The 23,204-nt window shown below is 39.0% G+C and overlaps 2 protein-coding genes across 4 annotated transcripts in view; one reads left to right on the plus strand and one right to left on the minus strand.

The window, feature by feature from the left end:
• LOC146483616 (uncharacterized) lies at positions 1 to 2,716 on the minus strand. The gene has a single exon (XM_085105788.1). It carries the CDS (start codon positions 2,629 to 2,631, stop codon positions 1,639 to 1,641), a length of 993 nt encoding a protein of 330 aa, XP_084961914.1. The 5' UTR covers positions 2,632 to 2,716; the 3' UTR covers positions 1 to 1,638.
• LOC146483617 (uncharacterized) overlaps positions 2,691 to 23,204 on the plus strand; it is a 73,427-nt gene continuing 52,913 nt past the window's right edge. For 2 of the 3 annotated variants that reach the window (XM_085105778.1, XM_085105777.1), the window contains exons 1-12: positions 2,691 to 2,759; positions 2,853 to 2,942; positions 6,067 to 6,192; positions 6,861 to 7,031; positions 7,365 to 7,550; positions 14,486 to 15,409; positions 16,967 to 17,003; positions 17,707 to 17,731; positions 18,816 to 19,124; positions 19,825 to 21,231; positions 22,055 to 22,469; positions 23,044 to 23,199. In XM_085105778.1, coding sequence (XP_084961904.1) covers positions 2,736 to 2,759; positions 2,853 to 2,942; positions 6,067 to 6,192; positions 6,861 to 7,031; positions 7,365 to 7,550; positions 14,486 to 15,409; positions 16,967 to 17,003; positions 17,707 to 17,731; positions 18,816 to 19,124; positions 19,825 to 21,231; positions 22,055 to 22,469; positions 23,044 to 23,199 — 3,870 coding nt within the window. In that variant the 5' untranslated portion in view covers positions 2,691 to 2,735. The remainder of the gene's footprint in view (positions 2,760 to 2,852; positions 2,943 to 6,066; positions 6,193 to 6,860; positions 7,032 to 7,364; positions 7,551 to 14,485; positions 15,410 to 16,966; positions 17,004 to 17,706; positions 17,732 to 18,815; positions 19,125 to 19,824; positions 21,232 to 22,054; positions 22,470 to 23,043; positions 23,200 to 23,204) is intronic. The other variant, XM_085105776.1, reaches the window with a different exon arrangement.

The raw sequence follows: 23,204 nt of genomic DNA on the forward strand, positions 1-23,204 counted from the left end.
TGAGGTCAGTGCACTTTATTACACACCCTTCATAGCAGATATGTTGCATCCAGGGAAATGAAATCAAACGTTTATATTTTCATGTTCAACTGAGTTTGAGTACCAAAGGTTCAATTTGATAAGTTACATATATTTGATCTGTCATGGTCAACTATGAAACCATAATTATCGTATTACAGTAATATTGGGTGCTTACCATTTACATGGAAAACCCGGAAATTCCAGTTGGAAAATCAAATGGTACGCATCATTCCATTTGGAGTACTTCTGAAATTATGGGCTTCTGGTCAAAGTGATGTATTTTTATTACTCCTTTGGGGATTTACAGCTGATGTTCATACATTTTGCATGTTATCCATCTTCTGTTACGACAAGCTAAATATTTTCGTATTTATGCCGAAAATTTCCATCCGGGTGGTTTGCGTAAATGGTAAGCACCCATTATTATACTGTGTTTGCAAAGGTTCCTAGCATAAGACTCCACAAATTACATGATACTTTGAGCTCAGCTGTGAGAGTCCACTAAAAGCAGTCACTTTCAAAGTACTGTAAACCAATAGGTTGTTCTTTCCTGTAACAGAGAATTACTTATTGTGCTATGTCTTACACTGTTTCTTCAGGATACTGAAAGCACACCTGGTTAAGCCACTGTACAAACCAAAAAAATATATCAACGCTTCTGTTCTTCTCAGAAAGTGGTTTCTTGCATTGATTTGAACTTAGAGTTTCACTTAACCATGACTAGTTCTTATAAACAAATTTTTCAATGCATTTGTTTCTCTGCTCAAAGTTTTGCAAAAATGTTTGCTTGGCAATCTGACATGTATAACTAACTTATAGGCATAATACAGCGAGTGCACTTTAGGCACTATAGTCAACAAAACTTAGCATCAGCTTTCTTCTTTTCTCAGAAACTTGAAATCATTGATTTCTTTTTTGAATACAAGAGGTGAAATATTTTCAACATTTATAGAGACAAATTGATCTTGAAACTCTATCTTGGCCAATTTGTAAGCAACATCTTTTTGCTACAAAAAATTGAGCATGCGCAGTCATCCAATGTGTCACATTCCTGACACATTATGACGTCATTCAAATGGATTTTACCAGATGTTCTCCCCCAAAGAGTGAGAATATCTGGGTACGAGACTAATATATGAGAATGATGTATTAATCAGTAAATGACACAGGTATACTCAGAAAAAATCTGAGTGCTCCTATGAGGAGTCAAACCTAAAACCTTTTGATCACTAGTTCGGATGCTCTACCACTGAGCTACAGGTGACTCGTGGGAGCTAAGGCCATTAAAATAAGTTCATGAGACAAACATCCTGCATACTACTATTATAGTTCTATTATAATGATCACCCCAATATTACAATGAGAAATGATGGGCATTCAGAAACTATGTATTGCAATAATCTTTTTTCTTTTCCTATTTAATCCTGAAGAAACAGCAAAAGACCCAACAACTGCAACAGTGCAGACATTCATTTTCCACAACAGAAAGTATTGCACTGCTCTGAAGCAAGGGACAAGGGAACAAGACACAAAGTGCATCTCAGGGCCAAAAGGACCTAAACTTGCCATCTTTTTGTGTTTTCCCAGGGTTACAACCAAGAATTTGCATTAATTTATCTAGAATCCAGGCCTATGCTTTTTCTTTCCTTTGCCCGACTTCTTCCCTTTCTTGGCTTCAATTCTTTCCTTGATATTTTTCTGTCTCTGTTTCTGTTTTTCTTCAGTCTGTTTCTTTTGATGATCCACTCTCTCTTTCCACTGTTTTTTACTCTTCATTTTTTCCTTCTCTCTTTTTTTCATGGCTTTCTTTAACAGTTTAGGATCATCATGTTGCTTCACGCCCTCGGCTTTCTCCAAGGCATGACTCCAAGAATGCTTCTCCTTGAATGCCTTAGCCTTCTCTGTATCTTCTGTCTGGAGGGTGTCTAGCTTTTTCTTGTGAGCTTCAGCTTTTGCAAGCAGTTTTGAGTAGTTTTTCACTTTAGTTCCAGGTCTTGGTTCTTTTTTAGTTTCCATGAAATCGAATTTACTAAACACAACATCACCGCTGTCATTGAGTATTCTCTTATTTGGTGAAGATTCTTGTTTCACAAAACTCTTATCTTTCTTACCAGCGGCAGTTTTTTTCTGTTTATTTTTCTCTTTGATTTCAGTTTTCGATTTCTTCTTGCGTGGCTGTTGATCTGTTTTTCCTGTCTCCGCTTTACGTTTCATCTGAAATTCCTGTATTCTGGCATGAAGGCGAGATTTCAAGTCCTCGAGATTTCCACTCTCGACCTTTTCAACGCTAAAGCCAGGTTTAACTAGTTTACTGTCTTGCTCTTGCTCGCTGGAGCTACTAGTCGCCTCCTTTTCCTCAGTTTCTTTCTGTATTTCAAGTACTGTTTTATGTTGATTTGGATCAAGCCTGGCACGTTTAGCTTTCCTCGAAGCCTCTTTGATGCTCTGTTTAGGGGCTTTCTTCTGTCGATTTTTATAAAACTTGTTTGCTTGTTCTTCCTCGTCAACAGGGAGGTAATGCTTCACTGGTATCAAATCAATCAAAGAGCTGAAATACGCTGAATTTGCCGCAAGACGCTCTTCCAATTCAATTGTCTGTTCGTCCGCCATCTTGCTTCCAACATGTGCTGGAGCCTCGTACCGATGGTACTTGCCGATTGGTTATCGATTTGGCGAAAAGGAAGACCATGTGATCAGACCAAGCGGCTTTCAACATGGCGGACGCTGGTTTCTTTCGAGTGAGTGAAAAATTATATTGTGTTTGAGCACTATCTTTCTCTCTTCCTCTGGTTTTGTTTATTCTTATGTCAAGAGGTATCCTTTCTCTACAGGGTACAAGTGCGGAGCAAGACAACCGGTTCCTTGATAAACAGAAGAAGTTGTTGAAGTCCATGCGTTTTGATGATGTTCTCACTAAAAAAGTAAGCTTAAGAGATCAGCGTTTGATTTCTTCCTTTGACGTGTAATTTGCATCTGTAGCTTTTGCCAAAATTGACTGAGCATTTAATCTCCATAATATGTGTAAAATTGAAGGCAGGATTGTCTCAGATGCAACAAAATTTAGTTATATTTTACACCTGCATGTTCGCGCGCCTTTTCTATAATATAAAGCTTACCATAATGAAGTTAATTCCGGTTGGAAAACTGAGTTTCTCCCTGATTAAACTTAACATAAAAATAAGCCATACGGTATGTGGAGTAACTATAGATGTACACGGCCACTTTTAGAACAGTGTTTACTGAAGTGGCTCTACGTTTCATCAAGGAAGGAAAAATATTGAGTTTAAGCTTAATAGTTTTGTATTTAAAAAAAAATGAAGAAAAACTAAAGTCTGAAGCGAAGTAGCCCTTTCAAAATTTTCATTCTTTTGATTTAGACATAACTCTCTTCTCTAAGTTGCTAAGAAATGTTTGCAATGCTACCCCCTACAACTGGTTGGAACAAGAGGAGTTACAGTAGGTCCAAAAGAGAGAAAACCAGCGTACAGCCGTAGAAGCAAACAACCATCTGTATGTGGTTAAATGGTTGGCTGTCAGTACATTTTGAGAGGGCTACTAAGGCTTGATGGCTCTGTAGCTTGTCAGTTGATTAAGTGGCTTATGGAACAAAGAACGTATATAGAGTGTGTTCATGATGTCCTTGTTGGAGGAGCCAAATGATAAAAGATATTTGCATAAATTTTTTTTCCCAAAGGAAAATCCTTCTTTTGTTTAGGTCCTCCAATATGGCTGCCGCGAACATCTTCTATATTTTGAGACTTGGCAGCTCTGTGGTTTGTGAATCAACTTAGTGGCAGAACAAGGAAGGAGTATATTACATTTACTCAGCAGCTTTGTAGCTTGTCAGGCAAATTAGACTTAGTAGCTTATGTATGTAGGGCAAGGAAGGGATGTGTTTTGGTGGCTCTGCAGCTTAAGGAGGCTCGAGGTAGTTTTTTTGGACTTAGGGTGGAAGTTTTGAAATTACAATCTCGCATACAAGATAAACTTTGATCTCCTTCACACTACTTCATCATGTCAACATATGATCAAAGTTAATTTTCTCATCGGTTTCCAAGCAACAGCTATTACCATAGCAACGGAAGCGCATAGCCTCTCATTTTAAAAGTTGTCGATTATCTCGAAATCTAGTCAGACACTTTATGACGAAACTTTAGGGATTTAAACTACTCAATCTAGACAACTTGTAGGCGAAATTAGAAAAAAATCTGTAAGAGCGTTTTCAAGTAAATAATGAATCAATTTTTACGAGGTGATTTTGTTTATTCCAGCATTTTTCAACAATATCTCTGACAAAATAAAACTTGACACTTTGTCTTTTCTGTTAAAAGGTCCTTGCTCATAGCAAAACATTCTAAATGTATATTGAGCTTCATGGGTGTCTCCGATTTTAAGATATTTATGTTTGAAAACAGTGAAAATAAAGCGCAGATGAATGAAAAAGTTTCTACTTTGCATAAATCGAGATATCTTTAAAATACCCCGGCAGATTTTTCTTTTAAATTACAAGGGGTTAGAGTAAGAATTCTTTTCAATATTCACGCAAGTTTGAGGCTCAAGAACCGAAACCGGTGTTAGATAAGAAGGCTGAATCTTGGTCAAGTTTCAGTCATTATTCGCTTTCTCCGAACAAGAATTTTATTTTGTTTGTCCCGGTCTATTCCACTGCTATTCACGTGCTGTGAATATTCATGATTACGTGAAGTCGTGCAAAAGGTAACCTTTACATAAATATATGCTCCTGCTTCTCAAGTCTTCCATTGTAAATTTTACCTTTTGCACGACTTCACGTTATGATAAATATTCAAAGCACGTGAATAGCAGTGAAACAGACCGGGACAAACAAAATAAAATTCTTGTTCGGAGAAAGCGAATAACGACTGAAACATGACCAAGATTCAACCTTCTTATCTGACACCAATTTCGGTTCCTGAGCCTAAAACTTGCGTAGATATCGAAAAGAATTATTACTTTAACCGCTTGTAATTTAACAGAAAAATCTGTTGGGGCATTGTAAAGATATCTCGATTTATGCAAAGTAGAAACTTTTTCATTCATCTGCGCTTTATTTTCACTGTTTTCAAACATAAATATCTTAAAATCGGAGACACCCATGAAGCTCAATATACATTTAGAATGTTTTGCTATCAGGAAAGACCCTTTGACAGAAAAGACAAAGTGCCAAGTCTTATTTTGCCAGAGATATTGGTGAAAATTGCTGGAATAAACAAAATCACCTCGTAAAAATTGATTCATTATTTACTTGAAAACACTCTTACAGATTTTTTTCTAATTTCGCCTACAAGTTGTCTAGATTGAGTAGTTTAAATCCCTAAAGTTTCGTCATAAAGTGTCTGACTAGATTTTGAGATAATCGACAATGTTTAAAATGAGAGGCTATGCGCTTTCGTTGCTATGGTAATAGCTGTTGCTTAGAAACCAATGAGAAAATTAACTTTGATCATATGTTGAAATGATGAAGTAGTATGAAGGAGATCGAAGTTTATCTTGTATGCGAGATTGTAATTTCAAAACTTCCACCCTAAGTCCAAAAAAACTGCCTCCAGCCTCCTTAACAGCTTGTCAGTGACTGAAGAGCTACCGGTGCAGATCCAGGAAAAATGTTGCAGTTTTCCAATAATGCGAGTGCCTGAGGTTCAAGGGGTCCTCCATAAAATTCTAAAATTTCAACTCCTGAAAGTGCCATTTCCTGGGTTTTCAAGTTACTCTCACAGGCATTTTCCATACTTTAACCTAGATATTTTCTTTTATTTAGAAAACAGCTATTTACTGTAAAAATTCAAACTGTTTTCTGTAAAATAGTGGAAACCAATCTGCATCTGCGCCAAAGCAATTGAGTCAGCTTGGGAGAATCGAATGCATTAAAGAGTGCCCCTGTGTTCTATAGTATAGCCCAGTAAATGGACTGGGCAAGATTTCCATGCTGCCCCACACATCAGTTATGGATACACTCTCCATCATGTCTGTAGCAGTTGGTACAGTGAAACCTCGATTAATTAGGTGTGCTTTGTTTTTGTGTTTTAGGTGGACATGGAGAAAGTTAATCTGGATGTTATTAAACCATGGATAACAAAGAAGTTGATTGAAATTCTAGGATTTGAAGATGACGTGGTCATGCAGTATGTTTTTAATATGTTGGAATCTGAAAAGGTAAAAAAAAAAATCTCTACATTGAAACATGTACATGTAGGTAAAGTCACACTCAAGACTAAGTGGCCCACACGCCCAGAGCTTAACTCAGTTTCTGTAACATGAAGCAATTAGCAGTATTGCCACTCCCCCCTGGATTGGATGCTAGTCCATCACAGGGTTACCCCCAGCAGTCTGTGACCAGTATAAAGTTTATTTATTTATTTATTCACCATATAAGTCCAAATTTAATACTGAACATACAGGACTGCACTGATAACTAAAAAAAGAAGTAATAATAATAATAATAATAATAATAATAATAATAATAATAATAATAATAATAATAATAATAATAATAATAATAAGTATACAAACTGTGAACTGATAAATCATAGATTTAGCTTCCTTGAAAGACTTAAGCAATTTTGCCAAAGCTACTTGTCTTGGTAACAAAACGGCAATGAAGCGACCAACTTAGTCTTGAACCATCGACCCTTCGATCTTCTGAACATCCAATTCAATGTCTGATGTGCTAAGCACTACACTACTGAACCTTCACATTGAAACATGAACTGTCTTTGAAATAAGAAAAGGATGCTTTTTTCTGACCTTTATTTGTTAGCAAGTTGTTTTCAAGTTTGGCAATTGAAGTTGCTTGCTCATTTGTATATTGTATTTTCTTTTAGAGTCCTGATCCCAGGTCTATGCAGATAAACATTACTGGATTCTTGCAGTCCAAGAATGCTAGAGAATTTATGAAAGAGTTGTGGACCCTGCTTGTAAGTGCCCAGGAAAATATCGGAGGCATTCCTTCACCATTCTTGGAAAAAAAGAAGGAGGAAATCAAGCAACGAAAGGTTTGTGTTACATTCAGATTAATTATTATTATTTTTTTGTTCACATGAATGTAAACTCTACATAAGAGTAAGGATAATAATTGTGTAAGTTGGAATGTTTAGCTTGCAGCACAAATCATGTTATAGGCCAAGTTATAGCTTTCTTACCTGGTCAGTGAACCAATCAAACAAATCCACAGCCTCATTATAAATTTAGATTGACGCTGAACACTTCAGCCTTGGTATATAGAATTGTTTCTTATTTAAAAGCTGCACTTAAAACACAGCAACACTGACTGCCTACATACAACAGTACTTCTCTGTAACTTTTTTTCCTGTTGTATAATTTGGTAGCTGGAACAGGAGCGTATTCAAGCCAACTTACAGAAGTACCAAGGAGATCAGCAACAAACAGAGCCAGACAGCACAGCCGTAGATGACAATGTGACCAATGAAAATGGATCAGCTGGCGGGACACAAGACATCAGTGAAGAAATTAGGAAAGCTAAAGAAGTGGCGCAGTCACTGGCAGGGAAAGAGGTGAGTATTGTGTTTACTGGTGATTATTTTGTAAAAGATTTTGCTTGCTACATGATTGTATCTTTGTAGCAAGTATTAATTATTTTTTTAGATCAGGTCAACCTACATGTGCATGTAAAGGGTGATTTACACACAACTGTTTGGCCGCCTGATTTGTCAACCCGGGGCCAGTTTCGCAAGGACATCATAAGTTAAAGCATATCCTAAATATTGTTTGGATATAAAAGGGTTATTGTCAACAGACAATTCTTAGCTTTGCAGGGTTTGGTATAGCTGGTCTTTGATAAGTCTGTTCTTTGATCAGTCCACGTCATTTTAGACAAGACAATTTCTAGATAATAGTACTACAAGAGACTGACAATTTTATTGACCTGAACTATGGAAAACTGTGGCACTGTAGCAGATTTTCAGAATCTGGCTATTATTATTACATGTATTATTTTAACTCATATGTCAATATATTCAATCATACAATTCGGACTCTGATTCATACTTTGACTGTAAATTATATGTCAAAATACACATGTATACAGTAAGCAGGGTGCAAAGAAAGTCAGCTAGCATGTACTTGCACGAAAGTCATTTTAACTAGCCCAAAAAAAAAAAAAAATTACAAGACGCTAAAGTAGTATTAATTTATTCACTACCCGTTTTAATTAGATAATTATTAATTACATGACTAGTTAATTAGTTAGCTGCTTTATTAATAACTGATAATCCACCATAATTTAACGAAACCTTTACTTAATAGTAAAAGTTGGCCTGGTAAGAAACTTAACACATTGGCACAATGATTAACTCTTAATTTTTGGTCGTGAATGCCTTTGCCTTTCTTTCATTATAAATGTCAACTGGTAATTAAATGATGGAGTAAAGAATTAAGGTGAAACAAGCAGGAAGAAGTTCCAAAAAACTTGCAATTGTTTTTCCTAAACATAATATAACACATCTAACTGACTAGTTAACCTCTAATTTCTACATATTAATTAACTAGAAGCTGTATTTCCTAACTGTTCAAAGTCTCATTACATTTTGTAATCATTAGAACATACATGAACCAGATACTAAAAGTAAACGGTCTCATGAAGAAACAAGTGATGAATATGTATGAATCGCAGCACGTGCAACACGTGGTGACCAACGTACATCTTGCAATTTGGAATTAATCTACACACATCTTCTGAGAAAAACTAGATTGAAACTAAACAAATTCCCACTAGACACGCTAACACAACAACGAGGAAAGCTGCCGACTTCAGTGCAGTCAGAACTTGATCGTGCATTTTGCCGCCAAAAAATATTTCCCGCCAGAAAATGTCTTTAACTGAAAGGAGCACTTTTATCAACTGAAAAGTTCACTGCTAATCATAACTTTTTGCATAAAACTTGACATCTTTCATCATATTTTTGCTTCTCATACAAAAGTATTACATCAAGTAGATTAGCTTTCTGAAAAAAAAAGTTCGGCTGTCAGATTTCACGCGAAAGCAGAAAGTGCCATGTCACACATCAGTGCGGTCGTAAACAAAATTATGCAAATTTCTGGCGAAATGAACATCTTTAGATGATAAAGGTTTCAAAGGAAACAAAATTGTTTCAATTTCGCAATTTACATCTGATAGTTTATGGGAAAGCAATAGGACGTGATCGATAAATTTTCATCCACTGTTTAATACATACCGTGAATACTGTGTAGAATTTATTGCACAAGACAATGCAAAAACCATGAACGAAACTGAATTTACCGGAGTACAGGATCAAAGCCTTTTTGGTACGTTCATTGAATAATGAAGCATAATAAACACAGACAACTAGCTTTCTTTGAAATAATTCTTATTAAGCAAGAGTAAGTCATATTTCAATTTTTCTTGCTTGATAATTGCGTGGACAAGACTACAAAGGAAAAATTTCACGCATTTATATGTCAGGCATGAAATGTAATGCGATACTTTTTTCAAAAGATTTCCCTTTGTGAGATCAGCTTGAAAAACGGCTTTCAGCTCACATAAATCTACCTGGAAGTTAAAGAAGTATGGCTCACAGTAATTTTTTTAATTCAATTCCCAAAAAACTTCACTTGCCCGTCGGGCAAGTGATGGTCAGAATCCACTAGCCCGATCGCAAAATCCACTAGCCCCGGGCTATCGGACACGACTTTCTTTGCACGCTGGTGAGTCTCTTGCACTGATACTGTCACACCAACAAGTTTCAAGAATAGACAAAGCATGTAAAGGAGTTAGTTTACTTAACAATGTGTATTTGGGATGTTTGATTGACCTCTTGGTTATACATATTCTTCACAACAAAAAGAAACCATTTTGATGTATTTTTTTAAATTCTGGATAAACCAGTTAACTGGAGGTGTTAATTAACAAAAGCTTAAATTGACAGAAACATTCTCAGCTATACAAGAACAATGTTCAAGAATTACTACTTAGAACAACTTTAATGCAATTCAAGTTGAACTGTGGTTAATGAAGAACTGGAGCTCACTTTTTTATAATTTCAATGGTTAGCAAGCGATCATGTTTAATTGTAAAGTCAGAACTTACCCTTCTGTGGGTGAAATGTCATACATGCAGACCAATGAAATCCCCTGGAGTTTGTATTGAAAGAATGTGTCATGATTTGGCGGCTGCAAATGGCAAGGAACGTTTCTGTGTTACCTCTGGTGTCATAAAACACCCTTACAACATAGCTTTGCCTGGTAAAGCAAGGAATGTGATTTGGTGATCTTTGCAGTCTCAATACAGTTATGCGGTTGCAAAGGATACTCCAGAGTAAACAAGGCTCCAAAATCTTGGGATAAACTTATAATAACCCTTGCAAAATACTGTTGGGAAAGTGCCACCTTCTGTGCCTTAATATTACACTTGGAATACATCAACAACGACATCATCTGCAGGCTACAACTGAATTAAAATACACCGAGGGACGACTTTAAAACTTCATTTATCCTGACCCAGGTTATTTGGATCCATGATCCAGGATCTGGATTTTGAGAAATCAAAGTGTGGAGATTTGAAATTGGTTTAGGATTTTTTTCGGTTTTCAAAGGCATGTTCTAAAAGCTGTCTGAATAATAAAATATTATTGGCCCAGTTCAAGGACACTGTACATGTAATACAGATCTGGAAAGAATGATGGACTTTGCTATGTACTTACTATTTTGTTTTTTCAAACAAACTAACTTGCTTCAACATTTTAAGTGTATTGTGCAATGGATACTTTCAGCTGTACTTTTTATTAGGTTTATTATAATATTACTGTTATTACATTCTACAAATATTAAGAAGAATTCTTCACATTTTTCCCTAGTTAATAACGTTGTATTCAAGTGTGGTTCTAGTATTACATAAAATAATGTTACATTATTGTTCACATGTTATGGACAGTATTTCTGTCTCATTTTCATTGATATAGATTATTAAAAACTATGATGCATTTCTAGGGAGTTGATTAGCGCAGCGTTCATGGTATATGAGCCATTACACCATGCCTGAGAAATGACAACCATTAAAATTAATTGTCTTCTGGTTGTTCTTGCAAAGGGAAATCAGCAAGATTCTTGCTATATTTCTTGGTTGTTTTTAACAAAACAATATTATTATTCCACTCATGCTTCTTGGATATGAGATGATTATAGCCAACAAAGTGCACAGGTCTGTCTATCACATCATACCCAATGCATGCTTATGGAATCATTGTTAATTATCCCGACTGTTTCTCCAAGACCAGGCAATGTTGATAATTGACCTTAGTGAAGAAACTTAGCTTTGTAATGGAGATTCAAACTCATGGTCATTGTAAAAAATCTACTGTTGAGTTATTGAAGGGAGATGGCACGATTGAGTGGTTGGAGGCTTAATCTTTTAATCCATTGGTCCCAAGTTCAAGTCTCCTCTTTGACCACTAGGTGGAGTCCCCTGTTCAAATCCTCTGCCGAGTGCTTTAAATACCTGTAGCCAAATGGTAAGCCTCCCTGCCAGTTGGGATGTTTAAAGATTCATGTTTTGTAACATTTTTCTTTCAGTAATTTATAGTCCCCCCAATTAGCAACACAGTGCAAGATGAATTGACACTTCAATAGAGATATTATTAGTTCAATGAAGTTTACTTGAAAAATTGAACTTCTAATGTGTTTAGGACGATTTTTTATCCACAACATAACCTTAAGTTATAACTAGGCTGGCTTGCAAATAGCGAAGAGCTAATCGCGGCAAGCCAGACTGTACACAAAATAAGTAATTTTTTTTAAACAATACATACAACAATAACAATGATAATGTGTGAAGAGGAAAACTAGACAACAACGAAGTGTAACAAGGAAGACTAAGTCTAACTAAACTTCGGTCGGAATTCTAATCTTTCATTTTATTAATTATGGTATCTATCTCGACATAGGAGTTTTCAATTTCTAGTATTTCAGTTAGTTTTGTCCTAATGGTTTTTTTAAGAGATTAGCCTATTCTAACTGAAGACTCTTCGATTTTTTGGGGACAGTTAGGGGTCTGAGTGCTAGTCTGCCCGTTGCTAGTCACATGTCCTGTTTTTCCACATGTTTTGAGAATCGTACTTCAGTTGTCAAGTTTTCTGCATTTGGAAGTTTAGTTTTTGCTATTGATTTCATCTTGTACGTACACAGAACTTCTAAGTATTGTATTTATTATGGGTAAAGGAGGAGAAATCAGGTATCCCATGAGTCTCCGCGAAAAGTTATTGACTAAAAGGTGTCAAGTATCGATGCGAAGGCGTGCGCACAGTCCGAAATCGACTGAATTTCAAGTGACTATTTTTCCTTATTCAGGATCTGACAATGTAAGGTAAATCGTTTTGTGTATTGCTTTGGCAATTAAGTTCAAGCTTGTATTACAATTTCGCAGCTAATTTGCCTAAGAATAAAGAAAAACATACGACTGTTTGGAGTGGTATGCATGATCGACTCGCTTTGTTCGTTCGCGGCTCTCAAATGCTTGACCCAAATTTGACCCTAGCGAGTTCAATCCTGGGTACATTAGCGTAAAATCTTACCTGTTGTTGCTCGAATAGTATCTCCTTTATTCAAGGTCCCCTTAAGTCCCCATGTTTTGAAGGAATTTGTGTTCGTTGAAGTTTGCCTAAATTGGCGCCAAACATGTAAACAACTGCATAATGCTTTAACTGCTTTTGAACGATCACTCGTTTTCCCGGTCGAAATGAACAGTACTTTAAGCACGATTCTGTTCGGTTCTATTCGTGTAAGGACATCAAGTGGTGACATAAATGCTTCCTTTTAAGTCGGTATTCAAGCAAACGGTAAATGCATGGAAGAAGTCGAAGAAGAGTTGAGTGGCAAGCGGCCGTTCAACGTTTCTGATCGCACAAACAAGCAAAGAAGCCGCTCTCGTAAGTCTTTTGGAAAACTAACGTGTCCCCTGACCGTTAGAAACCGACAACAGGCTATGTTTGACGAATTGACATAACTCTGACTGTCTAAATCTAAGCAATTCACGTAAAGCAATGGCCACAGAGGGGGCAGATCAGTGCTCACTCCGAGAAGCCCCATCGCAAATGCGAGATCGCGTATCAACATCGAGTTGATAATATAGTTGGAAGCGAGGCATTGTGGGATACCTGAATTTTCCTCCTTTATTATGGGTCTTTCCTTTTTGGCAACTTTACTTATACAGTGTATTGTAATAAGTTTTCACCGAACCGAACTGAACCATCATGTTGTGCCGTGCTGTTGAGCTGCAAACTGTGCGGTGTACATTTGTAATTAGTTGGCTGCCGAATCATTAAATGGTTGTGTTTGGTCGAGTCGAAAAGTCTGTGCTTTGTCCCCAACATAATGTTGACTGTTACTTTGCAAACATTTCAATAAAGAAAACTGTTCTTGTTGTATAATCAAGAAAACAAAATCACAGCTCGGAATATACTTTTGACATGTATTCTTCAAGAAGAAAAGATCAATCTGCTGACAAAGCAGTTGAAGCAAAAATATAGCTTCTTTTTCCCCATTGTGGAATAAAAATGCAATATTTAAGTGTTGTAAGGTAAGCATGCGTTGTTCCAGATACATTTCCTTAATGAAGTGATACCTGTAACTGTTATGATTTTTGTATTTTTATATAATTCAGTTTATATCATTGCTTGATGTGTGCTTGGGCAGAAATTTGAATGCTGAGCTACAGTTATATTGTGCAGTTCCAGAAAAAATCCATACCCACCCCACGGAAGGTCATCGGAAATTCCTAGGGGGAGAGGGGTCTTAAAAGTCAAAATTTTAGAAGCAAAGTATGAAGCTAAACTGGAATTTCCTGGGGGGATGGGGTGCAAACCAAAAAACCTTCCATAGGGGGAGTATGGATATTTTCTGGAACTGCACATTCCCAAATAATCATCTCTTGTATCTAAAAGTAGCAATAAAACAGTAGCTACATGTAATAAATCCATCCCGATTGCATGCGCTCTTACCTTTCAGCTTGCTGAAACTTTTATTTTTTCCACTCAGACTTTCATTGGTGCAAGTTAGTTGACATTTTGAAACCATTAATTTTGGACATCTTTCACCTCTGTTTATTTAACTGCTTCACTTGGAATCAAGCTGCATGTACTTAGAAAAGAAGACACTAGTACCAAAGGACTGTACTGCTTGGTAGCTTTCATTTTGAATGTAGCCATACTTGAGGACTTTATCTACAGACTCAGTTACAACCACCTTGTACAGCATAATAAGTAGTTCCAGTACTTAACAACATCAAATGAAAACTTGTACTGTCAGATAGCCTCATACCTGAGGATTTTATTCATGGACTAAGAGAAAGAACCACCTTGTACAGCATACTATCCTGGGAAATGAGTACTTTTAGGTAGCTTTGCACTTCTAAAATTAATATTTTAGGCATCCTGTTTAGTTATAATCTAAATCTAGTTTCTTTTTTTACCCACTTTAGAGCACTCCTAAGAGGGGATACAAGAAGTCGAGGCGAAACTCTGAGGACTCTGACAGCAGTGACAGTGATGATGAGGAAGAATCTAAAAAGAAGAAAGAATCACGCAAAAATGCGGCGGAAAAAGATGAGAAAACTGAGTCTCCATCACTAGCAAGAGTAAAAAAGGAAAAAGACGAGGAAGAGAGACCAGGAAGTAAGTTCCTTCAGCCAAAATGGAGATCACGCCTCTTGTCGTCAGCTGCAAAGCCAGCAAGCAGGGATAAAGCAGGATGGGACACTGAACACTTGCAGAATGTTGCGCTGACTAAAAATCCAGAGATCAATGTTGTTTTGACTGGAGATTCCATCATCAAAGGTCTAAGTCGATATCCCAGGATTTGGAGGAAGTACTTTGCCCCACTCAAGTCGCTAAACTTTGGCATCGGAGGAGACAGAACACAACATGTTTTGTGGCGACTTGAAAATGGAGAAATGGAGTGTGATCCTAAAGTTGTCGTGGTGCTCTGTGGCACAAACAATATTGACAAAAACAGCCCAAGTGAAATTGCTCAAGGAATATTAGCTATTGTTGATTACATTCGAAAGAAAAAGCCAGATACGAGCATCGTTGTCTGTGGCATTCTCCCTAGGGATCTATATCCCACCATAAGGCGTGATAACATTGATGAAGTCAATGATGAACTGTTTCAGTATATAAGCTATTCTGAAGAGCTACGCGATGAGTGTGTGTATTTCTTGGCACCAGACAAGGGGTGGACTACACGGGGAGGGCAGTTAGATGAGTCACTGTACTTCACAGACCACTTGCACCTGGTGGAAGAAGGAGACGAGAAGCTTGCAAAAGCAATTTCTTGTTTGGTGAAAGAACTGCTCAAATCAGATGAGAATGATGACAATCCCGTTCCTCATAAGAAGCTTATCAAGGTACATTTAAAAATCTTCAGTTGATTCAACTTTACGTCCAGGTAGCTGCACTTGCCAACTGAAGCAAGCATTAGCGTCCTCTCTTGCCTTTTACTGCTGCTTTTGGACTTGTGCTAGACATCAGCTTCATTTCTTTTCATTTATCAGCTTGTTTGCATTCTTGTGTCTTGCTACCTTGTCACACCATTTTTCTTTTACATGGTGCATTCACTAGATTCTGTTACTAATATCCTCTATTCCAAGTGATTGCTTTTAAGCATTAACTTTCAAAGCTTTTACTTTACTAAGACATTCATGGCTGAATGGGTGAAAGTTTAATAAGACATCAGATGAAATGAAACATAACATTTTAGTCTAGTAATAAGTATCATGCACTGTTTTGCCTTCAGTTTGTTATTGCATAATCATGTAAGGCACAGAGGAAGATTTTTACGTGTTAATTTAAACTAGAGAGTGTCAAAGAAATTTAACTGTTGTAACAACAATAAGTTGGACAAGTGCAAGCCAAGTGCATCATGTACATTGCCATTAGACTGTTGATGTTTGTTAGCTAGTCCCTGCAATAGGCAATCTTTTTAGACATGTATTGAAAAGTGGGTATCCTGATAGCAAGTTCCCTCTTGAAAATCTTGAAAATCCCCTCCTTGGAGCCAAAAATATGAGCGAGATGCCCTTGTTCAAGTGTGTAGTTGTACTGGATCCATTTCCCAGGCTGGGGATGGAAAAAAAAATCATATTCTCAGCATCTGCTTGGGGTCCTGCCCCCCTCCACCCCATCCCCTCAAGGCCTAAAATTCACAGATGGTGTTCTTTGGGTAAAACCTTCATGCAAGAAAATGATGTCTATATCAGTCAAAAATTAATAGACACAAGTGTAGGGAAACCAAAATAATGCCAGAACTATTATGGCAGGAACACAATCTTCACCAAGCTAGACTGAACATCTGAGCTTGTGTTCCCACTGCAAAGCCAACAAACTTTTATTATTCCTCTCTTGGCATGGAACAGTTAACCTTTCTGTAGGGCTGCTCCAGAACCGTTCATCACACTGTGCTAATATACTGTTTGAACTCAAACCATGTTGCTATTTACTACTTTAATATCTTATTAACTGGCTCATCATTTTGGTAGTTGTCATATCATTAATAATCATTAATAGCATTTGTTTCTTTGTCCCTCCCCACTTACATTTTAAGGAAACCTATTGAAGAAAGTGGAGAGATTGAATGATCTCATCTTGTGGGACATTTTCAAATCAAATGCTCCTCTTTGTGATGCTTTTTTTTTTTTTTTTTTCAAAACATAAGCACAACAAAATGAATGTACAACAAAAGCATGAAAAGGTATCGTAAAAATTGAAGTTAAAATACATGTACCACAAATTGTAAAGAAAGAAATAACGATGGCTATTGAAGTTGGTACCTTGGTGGGTTCGGGAATTATGCTATTTGCTTTGTTGGATTATTTGTTCCTCATAAAATTATACATATGCTTGCATATAATTTATTGATTATTTTCGTGTGCGTTTATTGTATTCTTTTTCTTTTTTCCCTGTAGCAAAAGGAGATTGAAGAAACTGAGAAGGCTAGAAAGGGTAAGTGCCTTTTAACCTGTTAAGCCCTAGCAGTGATCAGCATCAAGTTTCTCCTTGTAATGACATGTCAGTGCTTATTTAACCCCTGAGGCCATGAGAATTAAGGATATGATCACCCAAGGTGAATTTTGTTGATGTTTTAATAACTTCTCCGCAGTAAGTTTATAAGAAAAGTATGGAGACCAGATAGGAGAATTTGTTCTTTGATGTTAGGGGTTAAAGGGTTAACTTATGAATTCAGGCTGCTGAGGTTTAAAATATGTTTCAGGGTTCAAATGTCTCAGGAAAGGCTGGATGAATGTGTCGAATCTTTGAAATCTACCTCCTTCACGATAGATTTAAATGTTTAGAACTGAGGCAAAATTGGAAGGGTTTAACTTTTTTTGGAATCATTGGAGCATAACAGTGCTAGTATTTCACCCGCAGATTGCAATAAGATGCTGATTTTTGGCAAGTAGATATTTTTCATCATGCTCTTTCCGAACATCTTAATAAATCTCATAATTTCAAAATTTAAATGTTTATGACATTGCACTTTAGTTTTCTATTAAAGCATAAAGGTAAAGCTGACCCTGTGGCCCACGAGGCTACAGCTTGTCGCAGTTTTTACATGTATTATAACTCGAAGAAAGTTAATTAATTTTCTCCTTTTGAGTTGTTATAGAAGTTTACTAATGTAGTTTTGTTCCCTGTTCACATACAGAAGCTGCTGAGGAAAAAGAAGCTAGGTAAGTATTTTTAACACCAGTGGGATGTTTTTCTAAGCTATTATATTATCATTGCACATAAGAATGTTTCCATCTTCAAGGAAAAAGTGAGCCTCCCGATTCAAATTGTTCTCATTGTGCTAGTACAAAATTGCTGTCACAATTAAACAAGGAAAATGAAACTAATAAGCTGTGAAGTGTTCTGCTTTCTGAGAAAACGTCTCTTGAAGTCAAACGTTGAGTCACATACTTTTGATCTGGAATCTATGGATAAAACGTGAACACTTGAATGAAAGCTCCTGGACAGTGCTTTTCTGTGGTGCTGTTTATTATACTGCACAAGGTGGTTGTAACTTTGAGGCTGTGGATGGAATCCTAAAGTGTGATCATTGAAGGAAAGCTAGTAAGCAGTACATCCTTATGGTGCTGTTTATATGTATTACAAGTTCGTTCTAACTTTTGAGTTTGTGGATATTATCCACTCAACTGAAAGCAATTTAACACTGTTTATTGAGCCGCGGCTACGCTAGCGACTTTTTGCCTGCCAATTGACGCGAAATGTTTCGAAAAATTGGTGTCGTTAACGCGCGGTAAAAATCATACATGCTACAACGCAGTACTTTGTGACAAAAAATTCAAATTCTTGAATTTGTATGACTGTTTTCCCTTCTTTCTTTCCTTTTTGTTTTTTTTTTTTTTTTGGCCGTGTTGCATATGTGAGGGTGGTTACACGCCAGATTCTTGCCGCGTGCAAAGTACTGGTGACGTTATATTTTCTTGAAAAATCGCGTTGCCTGTGCAAGGGAAAACTCTCGCCTGTAGCCGTGTCTTAAGACTGTAAGAAGTGGTTGAAACGTTTGAGCTGATAAGTGAAGCCCTTAACTTTGATCATTTATATGAAAGTTGATCAGCAGCATTTCCTTTTGGTTGCTGTTCATTTTCTTTTAGCTCTTTCTCAAGTGGATATTTCCGAAATCTCTTTTTTCCTTCGTTTCGCTTTTCTGTGCTATTATTTAATTCCAATCATTGTTTTTGGCCTTCTTTTGAGCCGGGAGTAATTCTCCGAACACCTTACAAAAATTGCACTTTCTTTGTTAAATTTTAGAAGAGAGCATTCCAGCTCCCGTTCAAGGTCGAGGTCACGCTCTGGGGGAAGAGAAAGAAAACGTTCACGTGACAAGAAAGGGCGCAAGCGCAGTAGGTCCAATTCCTCTGCTTCACGCTCACGATCCCGGTCCTACTCCAAATCAAGGTCACGCAGTCGGGAAAGACGAAGACGTTCTCGGTCACGCTCGCCCCGTCGGGTTTCTTCGTACAACAGACCTGGATCTCGATGGTCACCTTACAGACGCCGTAGGTCGCCATCTCCAAGAAGGTGGTCGCCGCCAAGACGTAGGTCACCCCCTCGTCGAAGGTATATTTTGACAGAGCTCTTATTTCTGTTAAGGGGGCATTGCACCTAAATTTGAATGAAATTTGAAGAGGTTTCAAGAAGAGATAGAAGAAAGAAAATGATTTTTGGAACACCAACAGACAGTTGATACCCACGCAAGAGCACCCCAGGATGCTAGTGGACTAACTTGATGTCCGTCTATTAATTCAGTATTAACAAATGTTAAAGTTCTCGCAAAATGCAAGCAAGTTGAGTGGTTGGCGAGCCGAAACAAGATCCACTAGCGAATGTGTTGCTTAAAATTTACCTAGCCTTTCTCTGATTTAGCAATGTTGTAATATGATTCTTCAAATGAATCACTTCGATCTTTCTCGGATAGGAAAAATAACTCAGAAATAGACGTTCTCGCGTTAATTTAAATTCTGCAATGGGCTAGCTATGAAAATCCATTTAAGGTACAGTTCCGTGCAGTCGACGGATTTTATGGACCAATTTTTGTTGGCGCTCTTTGCTACTGATTGTCTTACCTGGCCTGTATCAAACTTAAGATTCGGACTAGTTCGGACTATCATTTAACCATTTTCAGCAGCTTCAAAAAAACATCTTGTGACTGGGTTTCATGGCATGGCCAGTTCCACTCGCAGCTAGTTAAACGTTTTGACCGTTTGTCACTGTTTCCTGTAGATTGTTACTGTAACTCATTGTGGTATATTCTTTGCAGGTCTCGCTCTCGTTCTCCTCGCAGGAAGCCACGTCGTTCCCCATCCCCTCAGCGGCGATCACGCTCCGAGTCAGTGTCGTCACGCTCACGGTCACGCTCTGTAAGTTTCAGTTCACGCTCGTCACGCTCTCACTCGGGCTCCCCACGAAAAGAGAAAAAAGAAAAAGGGAAAGACAAGGAAAAGGGGAAAGAGAAAGAGAGGGAAGAGGATAAAGTAGTAGAGAAAGAAAAAGAAAAAGAAAAGTCAGCTAGTCCAGAAAAGACTAAAGAAGCGGCATCTCCAGTTCCTCCGCCGACACATCACAGATCAAGTTACAAGAAGCAGGAGCAACAGCAGTCTCCGGTCAAACAACCTTCACCCTCGTCATCATCGCCTTCTCCCTCACCCCCACCCCCTCCAGTCAAGGAGGAAAAGCAAGAAAAGGAGGAAAAAGAGAAGTCGCCGCCTTTGCCCAAATCCAAGAAAACGACAAGTCGCCGCTACCGGAAACATTCACCGTCACCATCCTCCTCAGAAGGGGAGTGGTCACCCGAGAGAAAGAAGAAAGCAGACTCCTCTAAAGATCGCAGAAAAGAACGAGAGCGAAGTGAATCCCCACGGGACAGGAGAAAGAAACGGAGGGAAGCCTCACCTTCCCCCCGAAGAAAGCGGCGGGATTCCTCCCCCTCCCCCAGAAGGAAGAGAAGGGACGAGTCACGCACACCTTCCCCGAGACGAAAACGAAGGGAGCATTCCCGTTCACCTTCACCTCCGCGAAGACGTTATCAAGAAACACGTTCCCCTCCTCCTCCTCCTCCGCGACGGAGGAGAAAATCCGATTATTCCCCCTCACCTCCTCCCAGAGAGAGACGCCGACGCCCAGAGCCATCCCCTCCACGCAGCAGGGAGCGACGAAAGGAGAGAAAATCACCCTCTCCTCCCCCTCGTAGACGGCATCGATCAAGTTCGTCGCCTCCTGTTACTCGTCGGGTAGAGTCATCACCACCGTCGGGACGTCGTCGTGGCGAGAGATCGCGGTCGGATGACAAGGCACAGAAAGAGCGTCGCCGATCACCAGTACCTGAGAAAGAAGCCACCAGGAGAAGGAAGCGATCTGAACGATCACGATCTCGGTCATCTTCTGCCTCACCAGAGCCCCCTCAGAAGCCCCAGGCTGAGACTGAGTCCGCCAAGAAAGCTAAAGCACGCGAAGCCAGACGATCCTCTTCTTCATCCGCATCCCCAGAACCGCCGTCAGCTAAAAAGAGATCACGAGAGACTCGAGAATCTCCTCGGAGAAGCCCCCCAAAGGAGGTGTCCAAGGGGAAGGGAGAGGTGAGGAGAAGGTCACACTCTGCCTCACCTGCGCCGGACACACGGGAACGTAAACGAGTGGAACGGAAATCGGCCTCCTTGTCACCTGACAGGTATGGATGTCTTGGTCTAATGCATTTACAGTTCTTGAAAATCGTCCAAAGATTTTACTGATAAAATGTTCGCGATACTCGAGGTTATCAGAAAAAAATCTTAGAAAAGTAGAAACCTGCCGATGACCAAAGAGTGCGGTACATTAGGGCCGCTTATACGTGGAAAATTAAGCCGCGGCTTACATTGTAGGTACACCAAAATGTGCCATACGAAAGCTAGGTGAGAATTTTATGGGCCACCAAGACAGGCAGACGGGAGAGGTAAATTTTTCACCCATTTCCGTACAAACGTCCGTAAAATTTCCTGAACTTTCGGTATTTAAAGTGACTCTCAAACTTGGCCATTTTACTCATTTTATGTAAATATATGAAACACATATTTTGAACTGCGGATGAAAGATCAAATAGAAGAAAGATCCTCGCAGTTAGTACGCAACTTAAGCAGTTGCGAAAAGAAAGCCTGAAAAAAATTCAGGCTTGAACGGGATTCGAACCCATGACCTCTCGATGCCGGGGCAGTGCTCTACCAATTGTCATTGAGCTATCAAACTCACTCATTTTAAGGTGCTCTTTCCAGCAATGTCAATGGATTTTTGTTACTTGGCCTACATGAAAATGATTTGGATCAATAGCATTTCCCTAGATTACGTTTTCTTAAACTAAAATTAAAATTAAAATACATTTATAGAGCGCCATATTCATTAATTGTCCATGGCGCTTCACAACTACATCATCATTCAACAAAATCAGATCGCTCGTCGCATAAGCTTGGCAGTAGGCTTCTGTTTTAGTATTTTCATGATTCTTTCGTACCTCGCTATAGGCCTAAAAGTCGGAGATCAGCACAAGCTTCTTCAGTCTCACCTGCACGTAAAACAAAGCCTCGTACAAAACGGTCCGCCTCTGCCTCTCCCCCACCCCCTAAGGCAGCCAGGTCACGTGGCTCAAGACGTTCGCCATCATCGTCCCCCGAACCCGAAAGTAAACCCAGATCTCGCGCTGCCAAACAATCACCCAGGGCGTCTGCTTCACCTCAACCTCGGCAGCAGGCCCGCGCGCCCAAGAGAAGTCCCTCGGGATCGCCTCCGCGTGAGCGGGTCAAGCGGAAGGCAGTGGCCACGAGGTCCTCGAGCAAGGATAAGTCTCCAGAGCCCCCGGTCAGGAAGCCCCGCCGAAGTCCCTCTGTGCAAGAAGAGGAAATGCCTAAGAAGTCTCCAAGTAAATCCCCTCCGCCCAAGGTAATTGTTAAACCAGTGTCGCTACTTTATTTTAGTTTCTCTTTTACGCATTACCAGGTAGACACGTGCATGATTTCAGAGCTCTTTGCCTCTGCAGTGCACGACGTAGCAAAGTCAGTGAGCTTCAGCCACACCTTTGTAGCCCAGTATTGCAATGTTAATGGGTCCTAACCAGACCGAGACAGCTGGGTCACGCTTTGGGGCCTGCTTTGGGGCCTGCTTTTTTCCAAGTAAGGTCACGTCGCTTCTGGTAATCTGTTCTATAATGTTAGGTCATGCGATTGGGGGTGATCTTTCAAGTCATTTCACGATACTTTATATGGTTGAACTGAAATCAATGAACGGCCCTCTAAGTAAAGGTGACAGCGTAGGCTGACATCTGTACCTAGGAATGTCAGACAACTCGCCACCGGACAATTAGCCAGACTATTCGCCCGTGATCTTTAGACAACTAGCCCCCAGTCTGTAGACGATTAGCCCCCAACATGACAACGTTAGACAAATCTGGAGCTAATTGTCTGGGGGCCGAGTTGGCCAGATACCGTACCAAGTTCGGTTGATGTTGTTCCTCCAGGAAAGCTCGGGCGAGGAGCAAGAGAAAGTGGAAGAGAAGGAATCAAAGGGAGAAAAGAAGAAGAAACACAAGAAGCACAAGAAACATGGCAGCTCAAAACACAAACACAAGCGCTCGAAACACAAGAAGCACAAAGAAAAAGACAAGTCGCCAGCGGTAGG

This window comes from Pavona decussata, unplaced genomic scaffold (genome assembly GCF_977016875.1).
Source record: "Pavona decussata unplaced genomic scaffold, jaPavDecu1.1 SCAFFOLD_38, whole genome shotgun sequence".
In the NCBI taxonomy this organism is placed as follows: domain Eukaryota; kingdom Metazoa; phylum Cnidaria; class Anthozoa; order Scleractinia; family Agariciidae; genus Pavona; species Pavona decussata.

What these genes read in the sequence shown, in the direction of transcription:
- LOC146483616 (XM_085105788.1), bottom strand. Translation starts at nt 2,631, where the DNA reads ATGGCGGACGAACAGACAATTGAATTGGAAGAGCGTCTTGCGGCAAAT.